At 30.1% G+C, this 21,838-nt stretch overlaps 2 protein-coding genes across 6 annotated transcripts in view; one reads left to right on the top strand and one right to left on the bottom strand.

Moving 5' to 3' along the window:
* The window catches only part of Dh31-R (Diuretic hormone 31 Receptor), a 107,507-nt gene that overhangs the window by 17,578 nt on the left and 68,091 nt on the right, over positions 1-21,838 (top strand). For all 4 annotated transcript variants that reach the window (XM_018457126.1, XM_018457127.1, XM_018457128.1 and 1 more), the window contains 2 exons: positions 1,901-2,021; positions 14,934-15,044. In XM_018457126.1, the coding sequence (XP_018312628.1) occupies positions 1,901-2,021; positions 14,934-15,044 (232 nt within the window). The remainder of the gene's footprint in view (positions 1-1,900; positions 2,022-14,933; positions 15,045-21,838) is intronic.
* LOC108728537 (UDP-glucuronosyltransferase 1-9) lies at positions 2,380-10,985 on the bottom strand. Of its 2 annotated transcripts, none has more exons than XM_018457125.1 (6): positions 10,965-10,985; positions 9,777-10,331; positions 6,091-6,510; positions 4,963-5,194; positions 4,134-4,362; positions 2,380-2,827 (listed from the first exon to the last, which is right to left on the bottom strand). In XM_018457125.1, exons 2-6 carry the CDS (start codon positions 10,179-10,181, stop codon positions 2,530-2,532), a joined length of 1,584 nt encoding a protein of 527 aa, XP_018312627.1. In that variant the 5' UTR covers positions 10,182-10,331; positions 10,965-10,985; the 3' UTR covers positions 2,380-2,529. The 2 variants fall into 2 exon arrangements, with proteins under 2 accessions (XP_018312627.1, XP_018312625.1); XM_018457123.1 differs by lacking the exon at positions 10,965-10,985 and adding an exon at positions 10,816-10,958.

Below are 21,838 nucleotides of genomic sequence, written 5' to 3'. Positions count from 1 at the left end.
GTCGTTCGTATTTATTGAATGTGGTTTGGAAATGGTTTACAGACAGTTTATAATCACAAACGCAGTGATAGAAGAAAAATTATATTAAAAATACATGTTCCCGGTAGAGATTTAACGTTTTGTTTTTACAGAAAATATTTGATATTTTTATAACGAACTGAATTTTTCATTATACTTTTTTATTAAAATATTTTTTTATTAAAATAACTTTAATCATGCAATACTGAATGTTTCTCTGCTAATATAAATTTATTTTAGATAATGCATTATATTATTTGCGAACAATATTTTACGAGATTAAAATTATAATACATATATAATCTAAACAATATGTAAATTTTTTATTTTTATCTCACAAAGAGTATATAAAGGATATATAAAGAAGGTATATAACACTGAAGTTGTATACATCAACGATTATACTCGATAAAATAAATTATTCGTTGCGGAAATAAGTAAGAGCTTTTGTTCATCGAAATCTGCTCGTAACGTAATCCGTATGTGATATTCAGGTATACATGGCATTACCGTACAAACTAACTAATTAATGAATAAGTGGAGTTCTGTTGACTGGATAATAAATGTACGCACTGCAAAGCCGATAACGTCTGTCAGCTGGGCACTGCACGCTTATTTACGACGTTCTGAAGCGTGCCAATAATGCGTTTTTATGTTGATTGCACTTCAAGCTATAACAATGCTAGTAATTACGTGTACAATATGAATTTTATTCTTGTGAAAATGAGGTACAAAAGTGAAATTATACATAAAATTTATATTATACACACACACGTGTGTTGTACTTTATTTTAATATAAAGTTAATTAAAGTAAATATAATTTGAGCATTTTACCTTGTGCCTCAATATTTTAATATCAATATATAAAAAATAACATATGTTTCACAGAAAATCGTACTTAAAAAATATACTTTTTATCATAAATTAATGTTCGTGTTACAGACGATTTGACGCATATTCTTGCGGTAGGGAATAATTAATATCTAAACTACAATGTATAATGATTATTTGTATGATAAAATTTTGCGAATATCCCGACTGTGCATAGAATCGAGAGCTTCTTCGCTCAGCGTTTACGGCAAAACGGCTTTGTCATAAAACGTTCCGCTTCATTATTTCATGTCGCGATACCTCGACCGGGTGCAATAACGTTCATTTCTATGCAATAAAGTTATTACGGGTCGTGTCGTAGTCCAATGAAACGATTTCCTCAATAATGCGTTGAAATCTCTAACGGCAACGATTTATATCCATTCTGCAAAGTTTCACTGCAGTCATGCTTTGCGCGATAAAATTGAAGCGATGACTTTCGAAGCGAATAATCGACAAATTGTCGATGTTGTGATGGATATCGAGAGCTAATACAGTCGAACGCGAATGCAGAAAATATTTGGAATGTAGTGAAAATATAGAAGTAGTTCGGGACAATAAAGCGCGGAATGTCAATTTTATAATTTCAATGTAAAGATATTTTTTGTGCAAAGTTCTATCATATTTTAACGTTCCCGAATATTCCAATGCTTTTGATGTACAAAATCGATGCTTAAGGAACTATTTTTAGAAACTAATATCTATTATGTCGAGGTGTTCGAAATAATCTCTAGTTCAAATTCATTTTTTTTTTATTAAGATATATATAAAACTAAAGTGTCTCGATATAATGTTCTTTTTTATAGTATTTTCTTTCTAAGAAAGGTGTTAATTAATGTAAAATATTAACGAAGGCTACATTCATATTTCTATCGTTGTAGATTGTGACGCATGTTAAATAGCCGTACGTTACAGAATCAAATTATGCCGTAACGTGTACCGGACATTTATAACTTATCTTACTTTTGCGACTGCAATTCATTAATATTCCACGCGTTGTTTGCCGAACAGATGCCGGGAAACACAACGGTGGGTAGCACGCTACTCGATGAGGAACTTCGTCGAATTCTGTTGGAACGTGAGCAAGAATGCATGAAGCTGAAAGCCGCGAATACGACGCTGCCGCCGACGGGTAAAGTATTTTATGTTTGAAAATAAGTAAAATCGACTAAGCAGAAGCAAAAATGGCGAGTAAAATTGTGCAGAAAACGCACGCAATGCGCCTTTATTGTGTGCAATGTGACATATCGCGTACTTTATCAGGCCTATTTGCTTTATCTTGGTACTCAATCGGTTAATAGTGATTGCTCATTAATATATTGGATTTTTCTAGATTAGACATTTCGTTTATTATTAACGAGCCCGTTGACAAATGGTAGAAAACAATGAAAATATTGGCATTATACGTCTGAATACAGGTGTATGTGTTAAAGTCCGCACACATGCAAATATACATACAAATTGTAATTAATTAAACATATATTTTATTAATTATAAAACACTATATGTACAGGATGAAATGAGGTTTGTTGTTTTTAACAATCGTTTTGAAATATTTTTTCGTACATATCAAAGAGATAATGATCTCTGAGGTGTTGAATTTATTTAAATAAAGGGAAATATTATTTTGTACGGCATGTTCACTTATTCTTCTTCGATTTCATTGCTATATTGTCCTTCTTTGCACAAGTGCGCGATCCGAACAAGAGTTTCTTTAATTTTCGGAAGATAAATAGCGCTATATAAAGCACTGTAATAATTACGGTGAATATAAAGGCGTAAACGTCCACCAGATTCCGTTGCCACCAATTGAGTTTAATTCCTGGTGATTGAAGCACGTTTCTGAATTTCGCTACATATTCCACCCAAAATATAGCTGTATCCAAGGCATTCATCGGTCGATCGAAGAACAGCTTCGACAGTTTTTGGACATTTTCACTGAAACGAAGAGAAGCGTTTATTGACGATCAATATAACGGAGTTGATGTTTACAGATGAAATTAATTATAACAAAACTCAGAAATTCATAATGAGCAATATTTTTAATCACGTCATGTGTTCGTTTGACGCTGAATCGTGAAATTTTAATTGTTTTTAACTGTAACAGTGCACGATTTTTGTAACGTAGATTTCACATTTTTCTTATTTTTTTTCATCCGTCCTGTCCTAGTTAAAGCGTTTGCTCTTATTATTTTTACGCGTAAAACGTATTTTATGTGGATTCGCGCAGATGAAATGGACGTGGAATTTAAAGCACATACCAATTGATTAGAATTGACTCACGATATGCATTGGAGAGTAAAGCAAGATTTGGTTACAATAGAGAGCACACGCTCTGTTTATTCCGCGATATAGAACGGTGCAACCGGTTACGGATCAATAAATGGCTAATAAGATTTAAAGCAGTGAATTTTGACTTCTGAAGTCCATTTAACGTGTGACTGTTGCACAATGTTATCATGTTAACACTAACAATAGTAAAATTACATATTTTTATTTAAACAAAATTTTGTTTCTGAAAGTAATAATAAATGAAATTATAAATATAATAGACATACAAAAATAAATAAAAAAGGCTAAAAAACTTTAATAAAAAACATATTTACTAATTGTTTCCATACATATACTGATTATTGCGAAGAATATATAAATACTAAGACCTCAGTGGTCTAAAGGTTTAGGACGCTCGCACGGAATGCTATAGAGATCCGGATTCGACTCCCGGCCGAGGTAATATTTTTCGCAATAAATAAATTTATTTGCAGATTTCCAGCGTATTAAGATCTTTTTAACAGATTGCCTATTGAGCATCAAAATTTAATTGTGATATTATTTCAGTAGTTTAGCCTGTGTTTTTAAGTTCGGAAAAATTAATTCGGCGCACAGTTTAAATGACTACAAATATACTATATATGCATGTGCATATATAGTATATACAAATTCACATTAAATTATTTAAGCATTAAAGATTCAGCTTCGACCGTTATAGCCCTTTATTTCCTATTTCCTATTGGTTGTGTTTAATAAAAAATAGTGTGTATATGTATAAAAGATACAATTATAACGTTATTATTGCACGATTACTAAACGTAACATATTGTGAATTCAGCATAGGTACGTCCTGTGTTTGCAGTCTCTCTCGCGATCAATGTTATGATTCCATTAAACCCAGTTGAACACATTATAATTAACAGACAACTGTACAATGCTTAAGCTTTCCGATGTTAATAGCCTTTGCACTTACCGATAGGAGGAATCCTTCAGAATGTTATTTAATGCCGAAGTTAATTTCTCTTCAGTAACATCGTTTATTGAGTTCAACGAAATAGCCACCTTTTTGTTGATATAATTTTTAATGTTGACTCGTTGATCACCAAACAGGGGAATTCCAATCATAGGAACTCCGTAATAAATCGTTTCTTGCGTTGAATGGAGCCCGCCATGTGTAATAAAAGCTCGTATGTTTTTATGCTCTGAAATTCATAGTGATGCTGTTTTTCCTTTATTGCGAAAATATTATATGATTGAGAGTTGCACGTGCAACCGTGCACAGATATAAGAATGATTTAAAAGATGATATAAAATATCTTCCTAGAAAACCAATTATTTGATTTTTATTTATTTTAATGTTTTAGGAACTTGATTTAACTAGTGTGATTTTTATGTTAAACCATTACCAAAACTAGTTCAAAATTTCTTTTCTGAATATGATAAAAATAGTTTTAAAATACGTTTTTTTTCAACTGCACACAATATTTTTCATTTAACATAAATAGCTAAATTCCAAAATTACTTATTTTGCAAATGCATTCTTCGCGACTTTTCGAATATATTATAAATTAACTGTAAACACACACACACACACACACACACACACACAATTAGAAAAATTTCTATCGCGAGAAAATACGGAGAGCGATAGTTTTTGGAGATACTCAATTTATGTGCAAATATATTGATGTAGTATACAAACTCTGTGAACTTTTTATATTGAAAAATGATTCTAAACGTAATTATATGACGAAATCAGTTATTTTGATGCTCTGATGTGTGACCAGTTCATAATTACGTACTGAGAACGGCGATCTGCGGGAACCATGATTGCGTCATGACATTCTTCGGTAATCCTGGTAACAGTTCTTCCTTTTTCACGATTTTCATCAGTACACGAACCGGTGCGATTTTCTCGAAAGACAAATAAATTTGTTGCAACAGTTCCTTAGGAAAAGTTTCAATCCTCACCATAGAACCGAATGAAAAGTAGATGCAGCCATCCTTGCTTTCGTCCAACCATTTTTGCACTTCCTGTATACATATATTTCTTTAGAGCAAATAATTTGTGATGTTACATAATTCTTCCTGGATACACGAGACATGTTTTTAAATGCAAGGAATTTTGAAACAAGCATATTTTAAAACTATTTCTTGCAAGAAAATATGAAATGTATTTGAAAAAAAAATTTAAATAAAAAAGTATTGAATAAAATTATTAAATATGCAACAAAAAAGTACTCATATTTCTACACGGAGAGAATTTTTTTTTATATTTACCCTGAAAATATGATAGTTATAGTATAATACAATATTTTAAAGATTTTTACCATGCGCTTCAGTAAAATTAATCAAACTTATTTTATACTTAATTGTAGTTTTATTAATGAATGAGAGAAATTTACATTAAAATTCTTCGAAATACAATGTTGTCCCACGACTATCATATTTTCAGGGTAAACTCTAAGAAAAAATTCTCTCCATGTATATTTATCATAATTGTTACACACATAATTATATATAATAATTATTAGTATATTAATGAAATATCGAATATTTTTATATATTTAATAAAAATTTAATGTAATCGCGAATCCGAGAAAGTTTATTTTCAATACGCACATTGCATGGATAAATAAGTTTAATAAAATTTAATAAAAATATATTTCACTTTTTACGTAAAATATTATTTTTTAATTTTTTTTATCAATATCACATTCTGTTTATTCAAACAATAAATTTTACATTTTCTGCACAAAATAATCATTTTATTTAACTGCAGTTATTTTTTCTTATTTTTTATTTAATCTTGAACGAGAGAGAAAGGAGAAAATGAAATTATAAATGATTTCGATTCTAGTCAGGTTTCATTGTATCCAGAAAAAAAGGTTTGTAAATAATAAAAAAAAATGATTTATGTTGAAACATACCGGTGACGGCGGATCACCCTCGTCGCTGAGATGCAGACCACCGACCTCGATCACGTTAGTGGTCATCGGTCTGATTCCATTTAACGAGTGATGAGAATTGACCAGGTATAAAGATATATCGTTGTATAAATCCTTGATATGTGGCAAGTTCATGCCGAAGTGCTCGTTTACCAATTTCAATTGCTTATTTGTATAATAATGAAATTCCCAAGAGAGATAATGCGTTACTAGGAAATTTGTCAAACGTTCCTTGAAACTCATGTGTTGGCTGTACCCCGAGAACATATTCGGAATATAAGAAGGATTCATCGGGTTGGCGGACACCTCAGAGAGCCAATCGTGAAAAACGCTGGCTACCGTACCGACCATGGGGACTTTGAGATGACGGCCGAAGGCCATGTAGCACGGAGACGCGAACATCTGTGTATATTGTCAATTGATTGATTAAGTATTTGTGCTCAATAAGTCATATCTTATAATCATTTACGTAATATTGAGTGCGTATAGTCAAATCGCACACTTGTTCCGCTGGGTAAAGATGCGCGGTAGCGCTTGGATCACTGGTCGTTTAGCAATGTAGTTAAGTTACGAAGGGACCTTGACGCGATGTCGCCTCGAGATATTACTCGTAAAGAGCAGAAACGAATTACCATTATGCCATGCGACTGCACATGGCGATGAGAAAAAATAGATATGACGATCAAACCAAGTGACAAAAGCAAACACGTACTACCATACCAGAGTAATGCGTCAGAATTGCTGATTTTGCGAGGTAATTTGAATCGTTAGAACTTGGCTCATAATTATGCATTTTTCATGAATTGTTTTTGCGAAAATAGTGTTTTTTAATCTGACAGGTTTATCAACTGATTGTTTAATTACACGTTAACCTTGATTACGTTACGTCTCACACAATTGGAAAGTATTATCTTCGTGTTACGAGTACATAGTTAACATGTAGTCTATTCCTGACTCATTTAGTCACTATTTCGTATTCAATCATTCGGAAACAGATAAAAGCTCGTTAGAACCTCTAAACACTGTGATATTCATTGAATGAGGCGAATTGAATAACGCAACAAGTATCATACAACTCATATCGAGATTCAAACGCTCCCGGTTTATTATATTGAGTGTGGCAATTTCACGTGTCATTACATCTGTTCGTTATAGTTGCTCTTTCTGCTTTGTTTCGTTCCTCATTCTCTCTGTACAAAGCGTGAATATATAACTGTTTCATTTTAAACGTAGAAAGCGCAAGGAGGCACAATTGGAACGAATAGGCTTCTTACAAGAGCCATATCATTTTCGTTATCTTAACTTAATTTATTGTATTAATAGTGAATAAATATAGATATAATGTGAAGTTAAATCGAATGAAAATGCAAATTAATTAATTAAAATTTCTAATTTGATTTATTAAACCAAAATTCAATTTAATTAATTCATTTTAATAAATTATGCAGTCTTTCATGATATATTATTTGTTATTTTAATTATATATAATAGCATAATATGACTCAGAATTTATGTGCGAATATTTGTAATATAGATCATATTTTAATGTCTTCCATTCTTCCGTCACAATATCTAAAATTTAATTTAAGATTATATACAGAGTGTCCCAATAATTATTATCACCTGAAATATCTTCTAATCTATAAGGTGTAGAGAAAAATTTGTACGATCAAAAATTGCATGATATGAAGGGAGCTATTATACGGCGATAATAATTTTTTCCCAAGTGGAGGTGCTTAGGAGATTTGAAGGTCAACTTCATTTTTTAAATGGAATTATATGAATTTTTTTTACACAATATGATTCCTCTAATTATTCTGCATAAAAAAGTATTAAGATAATAGTACCGAAAAATCAATAGTTTACGAGATATTTTATATCTTATTCTGGCACATATTGACATAAAATATTAAATAACTCGTAATAACTAATAATTTTTTGATAATCGTACCTTAATACTTTTATGAACAGAAGAATGAGATGAATCAATTGGTAAAGAAAACACATAGTTGCTTTAAAAAGATATGGTTGCAAAATGGATAATTTTTTAAATAAGCAACTATGTATTTTCTTTACACCAATTGATTCATCTTATTATTTTGTTCATAAAAGTATTAAGGTACGATTATAAAAAAATTATTAGTTTACGATTCTTTTTATTATTTATACGATTTCTTTAATATTTTATGTCAATATATGCCAGAATAAGATATAAAATATCTCGTAAACTATTGATTTTTCGGTACTATTATCTTGATACTTTTATATGAAGAATAATTAGGGGAATCATATTATGTAAAAAAATTTATATAATTCTATTTAAAAAAATGAAGTTGACCTTCAAATCTCCTAAGCACCTCGACTTGAGAAAAAATTATTATCGCCATATAATAGCTCCCTTCATACCATGCAATTTTGATTGTACAAATTTTTCTCTACACCTTATAGAAGATATTTCAGGTGATAATAGTTATTGGGACACCCTATATAGCCGAATGTTATGCAGATGTATCGCATAACTTCAAAACTTATAGGAATTAATTAGCGCGGAAAACTTGACACACAACCGCTGAAGAATTGTAGCAGCGAAAAAATTTTTATGAAAAATGCATAGTCATAAGAATCTTAACGGTTCGAGTTTTTTTTACTTTATATTTTATAAAATTGACAATTTATATAATGCTCTTATATTTCGATATCCAGATATTATAAAAGAGCATTCGAATTAATGGCTTTATGATGGAAAATTATCATTATATTATTATATTATTATTATATTGAGATAATAGGGCGATATTTTCCGTGTCAAAAGTTGTTTTCTGGTAGTAAAACGCTGTAATAAAATCAGACACAATATTGTCTGTCGCGTGTAATAAATATTTAATAATTAGTGAATAATTAACGACTTGCTATGTTACAGGTTGTAAGCATGAGTCAGTTAATTAACATCTTGTTAAAAGCGGTAATAATTTTCGTTTAATGAAGTAATGTTTGCTTTCTAACCGCGTTTTATATTTAACTTTATTAATTATCTTCGCATATCGTATGTTAACAGTCAAGTCTCTTTTATGCAATTTTCAGATTACTGTTCCTTTTATGTAATTTTGCGATAAAAGTTTTACGAATTTTGCCAATTATTTTGCCAATATTATCTTATCACGATAATGACTTTAAGAATAGAAATGAAGTTACATCCATCTTCTCGTTTGCGCTGATTACTTATGCTAATTCTTTCGTAGGGTAAACTTGGATGGTTATCTTATCCACACTTATCTTACCACCTTATTATTTTTTCTGAAGACAGTGTACATAATATTTTATTATTTTTATCAGACTTTATATATATAATATTTATATAATCATAGATGATTTAGATTTTTTAAACATAAAGTTTTTCCTGAACAAAGATGTGTCGATGTACTAACAGTTTTTATTGTAAAAATATTGAGATTAAAGCTTTTTTTGTAAATTAAGTTTCAATGATCCAAAGTAAGTACTAAAATCTTATTCCGCATTTAATACTAAGTGTGAATTTTACTTAAAGAGAAATTTAACTTAAGATTTAATTACAAAGATAGCGAATATGTAAAAAATTGTAAAGTTGTAAAGAATATAATAATCTTTCGACTTTGTTCTCTGAAAATAAGTCGAAAATAAGTCAGACATACCTCTAGAATGACGATATCATAAGGAGGATCTTTTGGCGGGTTCTTGATCAGCTCTTGTATCTTTGGATGGTTGAACAGAGTGCAAGTGTTGGATCCGACCATCTGAACCAAAGCGGCCATAGATGGGGTGGAGAAGCTTAGTGCTTGTGTCGCGGTCATATTGTTCGTAACTTCTGGAACACTGCCCTTCAGACTGATATCCTTATAATTAGGTATTGGTTTCTTCAGCGGGAAATGCGAGACCACATCCACTTGATGACCGCGTCTCGCTAATTCTTTCATCAGTACCTCTTGCATGTTCCAATGACTCTTGCCATTTAACGGGAACAAACCAAGAATTCGGTAACTGCTAGCAATTTGGTCAAAAGCCAAAATCACAAAGAGAACCGATAGCAACATCTTCATTTTGATCTAGTGAACTCACGATCCGGTTCTGTGTCAATATATATACGTTATATCCGAGTGTTTGTCGTCTTACGTAATCTTCGATGTACGTAATGAATCAAATTGCTATCGTTGTAATTACGCCAACTACGATTACTGATCACACTTCACCTGAGAGAACATTAGTTAATTGAAATGAAAATAAGATGACACGACGTTTTTCTGAGAATGATGAAGATGAGGTTTATTCGGATTATATTGACGATGTTTTGCATACTGTATAACTGAACATTAATAATATGTTAGTTAAAATTTTCATGTATATAATTTATTATTATATATGCGTATTATTGATATTAGTAATTTCCATTGTTAACTCATATCATTGTTATTTTGACGTGAAATACATCATTATACAATTAAGAAATGAACGTTTTACTAACCGTTTTAGTTATCATTTTTTGCAAGTTCGTGAATAATAACATTTTAAATTATGTGCACATTGAAGAGAAACTGTACTATATTAGGCTGTGTTTGAAACTTTACCCGAGTGTTCTAGTGCGTCATTCTATCTTTATCGTTCATAGACATAAAATAAGGATGAAGTTACACATTCGAGCACTTGGGTTAAGTTTCTGAATGCAGTCCTACTCACTCTTTGATAACACGACAATTTTGTATCAAATTATATCAATTGACGAAAGAGATGATTTGATGTTCCATGATATCGTTTGTTGTTCGAGGTCTTGTAGAGAAGGTCTTTCACAAGTTCGTTGGCGCAGCCAGTTGGTTACGAATACTAACCGGTCTCTTTTGCTGGAGGAAAGATAGATGATAACGGACATGAGTGGTGGTGGTAATTGACGCCTCAAGCATCACAAACCAAGTGATATGTCAAAGTCAAAGTCCATCTATATAAAAACTTTGGATATATGTCTATTTATATATATATCTATACATATATATATATTTTAGATTCTACATTTACTTTGTTTCTCGTATCTTCATACACAATTTTTATCCGTATATATATTTATATGCATTGACACACATATGCATATATACACACACTCGTATACATATTATCTACGTATTATTATATTTTGATTCCATATTTTTAAATATTATATTATGAATTAAAAAAGGAATAGATTAACTTACAATTCATTATAAATTAAAGAAATATAAAAAGTAATTTAAAATTAAGTAAAGACATAAAAAATCTAATATATAAATATATATGTATAAATGTAGAAAATGCCACAGTTATTTTAGTTAATTAAATTGTTAATTAATTAAATTGTAATATTAATTAATTAAAATGTAACATTAATTCAAATTGTTACATATAATTAAATCATTATAATCTATATTTTGTCAAAAGCTTTTTGATTAATTTCGTTATGCATATTTATATCACTACACATATATGTATATACATATAATGTCAAACATCATAATAATATTTGCACGCGCATAAGAGTATTCATTCCGGTTAAATTACTGTATTTTTATTCATGCTATCATTATTAGCTAATCGTTATCGCATACTTGTACAACTAGTTTTTTGTGCTGTTAGGAGATAGATTTACATTAAATCAAGATGCTTTATGATCATATATAATTGAACAAAGTGCAACAGATTAAACACGATAAGTTTTATGCTATTTTAATATTGACATTTTTTTTGTAATAACTTTTGAAATTTACGTACTGACGTTTAGTTCGTAAAATATTTGAACTTAACATTTTTATTTCTTTTTAATATTTTCATAAAACACACTCAAAATTCAATCATTGTTTTTCATGCAAATTTATTTATGTACTTATAGATATGATGCAAAATGAACTTAAAAAAGCAACTGCGCATAAATATATATAGACAAAAATTGTGATAAAAATATAAGAAACAAAGTGGATATCATATTTTAATATATATATATATATATGTATCTTAGAATATAATGTCCACTTACCATAAATTTTCACATATATATAAGTGAACATCGATACATACACCATGCTTATAGATTATAGAACGATAACGCATAAATGATGCGAAATGAATTTAGAATTAGTTGGATCGTAATTTTCATAAGTTTTCTTTATTTTCTATAGAAAAATAATTTTTAGAGTATTTTTTCATTTGCAATTATATGTATATGTTATTTAAAAAAATTATAACGTTTTCCATGCGCAGTAAAATTGTTTAATAATTTTAGAATGAATTTTAGTGTAACAAAAATTTAATAACAGGCAAATAATTGGTCGTAAATTTTTCTTATTTTTAATATTATTTAATATATTTTTTAATAAAATAATTTAATTTTAAAATTAAAATAAAATTTGTTTGTAATCAACTAAAAAATAAATTTTATCATATGTTTTTATTTTATTATACGAGAACAGATTAAAAAACTTATGTTTATATTTCAAGTTGCAAGACATCAAGACAATTTTTATGTGAATTCGATGCATACCTACACTAGAAAAATGTCTTATTGTTAATTGGAATTCTCGATAAATTCAACCAGAAGATACAAATTAAATACTTATAGTTAAATCTATCGAATATTCGAGATAACGGGAAATTCAATTACGATAATTACCAAAATTCTGATTTATATGATTAGAATTCGTTTTGTTTACTTTTTGACGATACAATTAGAACATCTTTCTCAGTAAGTAAAGTTCCTTTGATCATATCTAAAAATAACTTTCAAATATAAGATATAAGAACAGTGTTTGTTACAGAAATTTATCATACGCTCTGCAAGATAAAGAAACGTTCCATGTTCGAAATATATATATCTAAATGTTTGTACGACAGAAACAGATAAATGAAATTTTTGTAACGTAAACGGACACAAACATTAATCTTGAAAAAATTTATTTCATTTTTGTAATATTAACTTTACTGAATGCGCGGTTATCTATGTTCATAGAACTGTGGAAAATATTTCATGTGGCTTTTTCAGTCATTCTTTTTGTAATATCGCGGATGTGCCATTTTCTCAGACTATAGTCATACGAGAGAAAGAAGAGAGTGATTTATTTTCAATAAAAGTTGACGGAATCGCAAGAGATCTTGAATGAAATATCTATATGCTATCAACGTTTCTTCGAAACTTGGATCTTGTGAGCAAATGCGAACTTTCTCGAACTTATAACCACGATGGAATCCCTTAAACGTGATTTCGCATTAATACAGTTTAAAGTTAGTTTCCCTTTTATACATATAGGTTTCTATGCTCTTCTTATGCATTTATGAATTGTTTATGGTACATGTTGGGTAACTCCGGTATATACACCGCACCTATCAAAAACTTAATTTATTAAGTATTATTTACTATGTTTAAAGTAAATGAACTATATCAATAAAAACTTTGTACTGTCTATTACTATGAAAAAAATATTAGAAATCCGAAATGTTTATTTTTCATATTAAAAAATAACTTTTTGAAACCCTTGCATTTTTTCCGTATATCCCATATGGGTGGGATATATGGCTGCTCATAGAGGGAGGGGAAGTATGTACGGTTCATGAAAAATTTACAAATAATGCTTATAAATAAGACGTAAAATGACACAGTAACTTATAAAATCCGTGTTTATAAAGTTTTATTAAGGAATAAGAATGATAAATATGTATATGAAGTAATAAATAATAATTACAATCTTTCTATATATATTACAAGTGTTACGCCATGAGGTACATATTTCACGTAATGCGTTGATTGCACTTAATGCACAGAATTCAATCTGCGCATTTTGTATGCTTTGGGCATAAATCCCATCCGCTAAAAATGCCGTATATCCCAGACAGATGAGAATATACAAGACAACGAACTAAACAAAGAATACGAAAGCAAAGCACTTGTATTTTGCTATATAACCTGCTTTACTATTCCTCTATACGTATGTATCACGAAATAACTACTAAATCTTTTACACGCCCTACAGTAATCATATTTTATGTAGATTATAATTTATGATGGCGCTACTTATTACAGTGACAAATCGATTCAACTCGCAACAATTTCATTAATATTAACAATAAGAAGCTGAAACCATAACACAATACTAATATAACATAAAGGCATGTAACAGAGCAGTTGCGGGAAAATTACCCCCACTTCTTCTATTACTTCTGCGGCGTAAATCCCAGCGCGGCATATTTGCCGGAGTTACCCTATATAAACGTACAGATATGAAAATAAAAGAAACAAACAAGATATATTAAAACACGATATTTCCATATGTCTTGATATTCCATTTCAATTATAATATTATATAATAAAATGTGTTTTATTTTATATTTAGTTAATATACGATATATCTTTAAATATAAATTGTCAAATTTTTTATGTGTACTTGCAACAATTTGTAAAAATGCGGATTGGCTTTGAATTTATTCTATCTCCTAAATGAGAAGATTTTATGAGTCTCTCGTGGATCTCATATGTAGGAAATGTGCCTTTTGTCGGTATATCACTATAGTTCTTTAGTGATGAGTAATATGTTACGAGTTGTCTTTTTTACGACCGTCGTATACGTTGCGTGAGAAAATTTATCCAATTTGCCGTAATCAACTTACGCGGTGCTATTTATGATATTTTCTTTACGATGTCATTATATCGCTTCACAATTTCTTGTATATCGAGATTTAATCTCGGCATACTGTTAAATGCTACATATCTAGCAAATTACGCGTTTTATGAGATCATCGATCTATCATTCTGTTACAATCTCTTGTTCAAACTTTGATTTCAGAATCATATTGTCGATTCACTTTCGATGGATGGTCCTGTTGGCCGAACACTCCAGCAGGATCAACAGCTTATATACCATGTCCTGACTTCATCACCGGCTTCGATGCATCGCGTAAGTACGTTAGTAGCGCTAGAAATACGATAATTTTAATCATCTAACCTATCGGGTTTTTTTTTTTTTTTTTTGATGAATGGTTAGTCGTTATTACTGGTATAATGACTAGTGTTATTTTGCAATTGGAACGCTACTTGCGTCAGTAAAATGAGTCTTATTTATGTAATCAGCACGCCGCAACTATTTTTCATATTCTTCCAAAAACGTTCAAAATCACACCTCAACATTTTCTCTCTTATCTTATATTTTTATAGTTTCACTTTTTTTCCTCGCCCCTCATTATTAACGACAATAGTGAATGACTTGCACGTTTATGATTTTATAATAATTTATTAATTTTATCTTTAGTAAAGATAAAATACTTATATCAGTCTACTTACTTAATATCAATTCTCTTCATTTCGCTAAAATCACTATAGTTTATAATTTGTGAAAGAATTTACAATAGAATTCTCTGCCCTCAAGTTCGTTGATATATCAATCCATCAGAATCAAATTTCTAAAGAAATTGTTCATAAAACATTTTAAGAATGTACAAATATTCTTAGACCGTTCATATACGTTCTATTAATGTCGTGTGCTATCTGGGAATTGATATGTTTAATCTTCTGATTCAACAGTATTATTTTTATCGATGCTAATGCAGAGATACATAAATATCATCGTTCGATTTACAGAAATTAGTTTAAAAGTTTCGAAAACCGCCTACTGTAAAGTAGAAAAACTTCTATTATCTTTTTTATTTCCTTTAAAATTTTTAAATCGCGTATTTAGAAAAAGGTATTTCAGGAAAGATATTAGAGGATTTTTGTATGAAAAAAGTTATCGTATGCCGTAAAGAATGTATCCATTATCTGTTCGTTTGCTTAAGAAATATACTGATAACAAATAATATAATCACGTATATTAAATAAGATTTGAAGTAAATGGACACATACTATGCAACGCCATATTTATTTAAACTGCTTAAAAAAACCTTTATTATGTAACTCACATTGCGCTTTTACTTATATATAATCGCTACAAAAAAATTTATAAACATGCGTGTTCTTTATACAATATCTACCTCGTATGATTCTTAAATATAATGATTCATGCATTTATTCTCCTTCGAGAAACATTTTAAATGTTTATTGAAAAACTTTAGGTATCCCTCTAAAAAGTAAATATTTATATAAGAATTTGCGACCATTTCATTAAAAAAAACTTGCGCATTAACAATTTAATGTATATAAAAGTATATACTTGCAATTCAATGATCAATTAAACAATAAACAATAACAAAACATTAATAATGTCGCTGGAAATACATATATAAAACTCATTCATCTTCAGTTTCTTTCATTTTTTCAATCAATTTGGAAAAATCAATTTCATTTAAAAAAATGTTTGTATAAAAAAATTTTGATAAAAGGCTCCTGCATTTCTTTTAATTCTTTAATGAGTTGACAATAATATGCTGTCTTATATTTATTCATCGAATTCTGCGACGGTAACAGCTATAAAGTAGGAATTCATATTGCCAGTTTCAACAAGACCTTCTATGACTCTAATAATACAGTGTTCATATTCTGCGGAATTACGTATTTCGCGAACGAAATCCTGGAGAATTTCGGCCATGAACGGGATTAATAGTGACGAGAAAATATCAACTAATTCGGACAAATGTTGACGAATTTTCAAGCCAAAAGCTTTCATCCTTGAAGATTCGTTGCAAACTTCTTGAAATTTCTTTGCATATACTAATCGCAAATAACACCTCGCATCTTGTTGAGGTGAAAAGAAAGATGAAAATAAAATTTGCAAACTATCGATGACTTCTGGATTAATAGATTCATTAGAGTAACCAAACACGCAAATACGACTAATGAAAATATTTATGAATGAATGCATGATTTCATTGAATCGACTTATATTTTCTATCCAGTTATATTTTTTATAACATAATTGAGGCCCGTCGCAAGTGATCGCTGTGTTTACTTCACGAAAGATATTTAAAGTATGTAAAGTATGGAAAGTACTTTAAAGTATGTTATGTATTCATCTTTATTCTGCAATAAAAGATACGATATCGTAAAGGATTTCGCTGCTCTACTCACGTTAAAACTACAATGAAATAAATATCTTCGAAATATACTTTCGATGAATTCTTTGGATAAAAGATCGAAAATATTTAATTCTAAAAGTTTAAGTAACTTTAAGGTAATAAAATTTTCTACAACATACGGTTTCATTTTATAAAAATTGTCCACTGTTTTCAACCACAGATCGAAATATTTCATAATGTATTCATTGGGAATTGATATGAATTTGTAATTTTTTACATAACGAAATGATTCTTTATGTAACGTTATATAATCATGTAACGAATCAGTTACCGTTTTTAAAATTATATCTAAGACAAGTAATGTATTCGTGTTTTTTTTTAATAATAGAGTTAGTGGGATTCATCGACCACACGATTTGACAATATAGGGACTAAGTTTCGGGTTTTGGATTTGATAAGAACAATTTTTGGATTGCGTCGAATAAAACTAGTTATATTGAATAATGGTTCGCGGTTAACAATATTTCTTGATAGAAATTAAGAAGTTGTTTCATAGAATATATTAAAGACATCAGCCTAATCCCATGCTTTTGTACACTCACGCACATATTCGTCAACTTTTGCGCGCATGATATTACTTTAGGCATAGGAGTTCGTTTACTTACGCTCATTAGTATCATCAAAGCTATTGGCAAGTAATCTCCTACGCATAATCTAATTATGAGGTCAAGACGAATTGGCGGATTGGAAAGTCTCATGCTTAATGCTAAATTTTTCATCATCTTGTAGTTATCCTTAGCGTTCGGACAGCTAGTATCTATCTTCATTTCCGTGAATGCGAAAAAATCGATTAACTTTGTCACTGTCTCACCGTGAAGTAAAATGGCCAAGATAGTAATGCTAGATGATATTTTAACTTTGTGTTTTTCGTACACACAATCCATTCGGCAACGTTCGGCAAATTTAATGGGTAGGTCTTTGTACCAACGCATGCTCCTAATGAAGTGGTGCACCTGTTTGAGATGGTGATTTTTCTTGCTGACATCTAAATACTTTTCCCAATTCTCCTGTTTATTTTGTAAATTTGATTTTAAAACGAGTGTCAAGCTTGCAAATGTGATATCTTCTGATGGTGGAAACCACCTGTGATATAATTCTGGTTCATGCGACTGCAGTAGACGGTGCATATTATTCTCAATATTATTATTATTATTATTATTTTCAGAATGTTTTTCAGAACGTAATATTTCGAAAACGGCGTCCATTAACCAAGGATAATCTCTAATTGTCAGTTTTTCTACATTGATTTTATTCTTATAGCATTTACATGTATCATTGAATTTGTCTATCGCCTGGACAATTTTGAAAAATATGCTTTCTTTTTCATTGAAATCTTCAAAATGCTTTTTTTGAATTATATTTAAGAATGTTACGATCCATCGTCTTTCATCTTGTGGTTTCAAGCCGTTTATGTACAAGTTTTGATAATTATTTTCTAGAAACATGTCGATCAATTGTTCCATTGGCATATTGTGTTTAAGTCTGAAATACACCATATAATTGAACATTATATTCGGTACGAATTCATTTTTTATATAAAACAATTAGATAATTTCTACTACAAGGGAGAGCTGCTTTTCATTAAAATTATGAGGCGAATAATGTACGTTAAGAAAACGGAACAACATATCAAATACACTATATCGTTCGTTCTTATGTCTATTCAAGAAGTACATCAAGGTATCGGACAACGCATCGTCATCCTTATTATTCATACAAACTTTCATCATTTTTTCAATTAAATCATACCTCGTTCTTTCATTTCTAGTTATATTTATTTGTTCCTTGAGATGTGGTATCGCTGTGTTAACAGGGTAATAACAAATCCAATTTGTCTCGTATAAGAATACACCTTTTCTTTCATACTTTTCTTTCGCGAACATCATTCTAGCTCGTTTGATCCGTTCCTTGGTAGGTAACAATTTTAGCAAGTCTTCCGTTACATTTTTCATTTCGAAGAAAAAATTATTATTATATTTAGACTCGTATGATTTACGGAGTAATTCGTATTTTTTATTATCTGGATAATATCTTAAATAGTCGAACGCCTTGTTTGTGGCGAAGGAAGATTCTTCTCTGGGTAATAAATTCGGAAATATTTTTTCTATTAAATGCTCGTTGATCTGTTTAAGTGACAAGATGTGGAAGTATGTACGCGGCTTCATTATCAAGTGCTTCTTAGCCTTTTTCAAGAATATTTCAGAAAAGAATATACGTGTGTTGCTCAAAATTAAATGAATATTCGATTCATGAGTCTCATATATCTCCACGAAATCTTCCACTCGCTTTTTTATTAATTTGGGCAGTAAAGAAAGATATTTATTGATGTCGATCGTGAATGGAATGTGTTTAGTATATTGATTCGTATGTTATTTAGGCTTCAATAATTTGAGAAAACGCACTGCCAAATCCAGATTTTTGTGGAATAGCTGTTTAACAAATTTTGCAGCACGAGTTCTTTTTCTATGATCATATCATAAGTAAAAGTCGTATCACAAGCCAGGAATAATGGGTAAGCGATTTGAACGTCATAAATAGATTCCACTGCTATGAACATTTGCTGCGCAAAAACCGGATCCTTCAATCTATGCAAGTGTCTTTATGATACGTGTTCTCGTGTTTACGGAAACGTAAGGAAAAATGTTTGCAGAAGTATGCGACGTCGACGATCTCCTTGTACCTGCCATCGAAAAACCAGGAGGCCTTAAAAGCCCGGTTTATTATTGTCAAGTCGTCACATTTGAGCGCTGACGTTATGTCTTCATGCCTCTTTTTCTTGACGGCGGTTTCCACGCGAAGTAGAAGTAGCAATTCTGGCGGAAATTGTTCAATATCTTCGCTGGTTTGATGCAAAGCCAATCTTCCTATCCAACTAAACTTCTCACCGGCGGTATCTCCTGATATCTTTTGAATCGCTTGCAAATAAGACATCGACAAGTCGACAGGTATTTCGCAGTCCATCGTGATGCTTGAAAACAAACGAATGAATAAAATGAAACTGTATTTTTCTATATCTACAGTGAGTACAAAAAATATTTGTACAATAGAAATTTTTATTTTAAAAAGTCTGATTTGCGCGCGCGTGTGTGTGTGTGTGTGTATGTGTGTGTGCAGAAAATAAATATCAATCAGCTATTGTATACAATCAGTTCTGCTCCAATATAAATATGGAGCTTCAAGAAAATAATGTGCTAATTATCTTAGAACTAGGGCTTGCTATTATACGTTCAAACGAAAACACGTTGACACATATAATTAGCATATCCGTTTATTATAGAAACGTTTTTCCGAATATATATGTTTTAAGTAGGGCTCGCTATTATACGTCTAAACGAAAATACATTTACACATATATTTAGCACATTTATGTATGAAAAACGTCTTTTTGAACATTTTTACGTTTTTATAATAAACGTTTATCCTTTTATTATAGAGTTATCCTAGTGTGACACACTGGTTGAAAAAATTGAAAATATTTTTTGGGTGTAAAAAAGACGTTTGAGTGCAGTAAAAACGGAAAAAATATGTTTATAAAATAACATTAAAATAGTGTATTCGGACAAACGTTTCTAATAAACTAATACGCTAATTCTACGAGTAAATCTTTACGTCGGCTTGTGTACAACGGCTTTGAAGTGCACTTTACAATGTTAAACTATAAGAAAATGAAAAAAAAATCGATTTTTAATTTTATAAAAAAAAACGTTAAAATATTCGACAAGACGGTTTTCAAAGAAGAATATGCTAAATATACATGTAAATGTATTCTCGTTTAAATATATAATACCAGGCTCTCTAACTTAAAACACATATATTTAGAAAAACATTTTTAATAAACGGATATGTTAATTGTACGTGTAAACGTTTAATTACAAGTAAATAAACGTTTTTCTGAAAGTAATATAAACGAATAAACGTTTTACACGTATCTTCGAAAAACGAAATAAAATTAGAACCTTACTTAGAATCTAAATTTCTCGAATAATAGGTAGTTATACTTCCTGTGCGTTTAAATAATAAAATCTTTTATTTTCGCTTATTTTTAAAATAATATACTTTAATTATTACATTATTTCTTTTTAGATAAAATAATTTTTCAGAAATATATCATCTGTCTTACTCCTTGCTAATAAATTGCTAATTAATGTTTACTTTAAATAAGGTTTTTTGGGGAAATATGTCCCTAGTACGAATATTTTTTGTACATCCAGTAAATAGCATATTCGAATTTTCGCTTCTTACCTTTTATGTTATCAGCGAAATTGTCTTTGTTCGCACATAAATCTAAACAGATCTTGTTTGTTTTGATTATTCCAAGGTGAAATCGATATCGAATCGCGACGCTCGCAGCGAACGTCTTGGTAACGAATAATTTTCGCGTGAAGAACGTAATATCGTTACGAATTTAAAACGTTTGCTATTCCCAAAATGGACAATTTCGCGCGAAACACGAGTGAGACCAAATTTTAATGACAAAAAATAGCAGACCGTTTTTTACCCGTTACAGTACTACGAAGACAACTTTTTCTTCGGCAGTGGTATTCAATTTAATACCGTTCGTACTCAACTAATCATAATTGTCATCCTCACGCACTAATTGATTATCGCATGTTCAATTTCACGCACGTCCGACCGGCGAGATGTAAATTAAATTCTTATCGAATTCCGATCGCTTTCACAATGT

This window comes from Mycetomoellerius zeteki, unplaced genomic scaffold, assembly GCF_001594055.1.
Source record: "Mycetomoellerius zeteki isolate Tzet28-1 unplaced genomic scaffold, Tzet1.0 scaffold62, whole genome shotgun sequence".
Classification (NCBI taxonomy): domain Eukaryota; kingdom Metazoa; phylum Arthropoda; class Insecta; order Hymenoptera; family Formicidae; genus Mycetomoellerius; species Mycetomoellerius zeteki.
Note: the sequence above shows the minus strand (reverse complement) of the source record. Positions and strands in the feature narration are given on the sequence as shown.

Bases quoted from the DNA above. Each gene is read 5' to 3' on its own strand.
- LOC108728537 (XM_018457125.1), bottom strand. From the start codon at position 10,181: ATGAAGATGTTGCTATCGGTTCTCTTTGTGATTTTGGCTTTTGACCAA. The intron at 5,195-6,090 runs GTATGTTTCAAC...ATATGTATACAG, and splicing joins AGGGTGATCCGCCGTCACCG to GAAGTGCAAAAATGGTTGGA. The intron at 4,363-4,962 runs GTACGTAATTAT...TATGAATTTCAG, and splicing joins CCCGCAGATCGCCGTTCTCA to AGCATAAAAACATACGAGCT.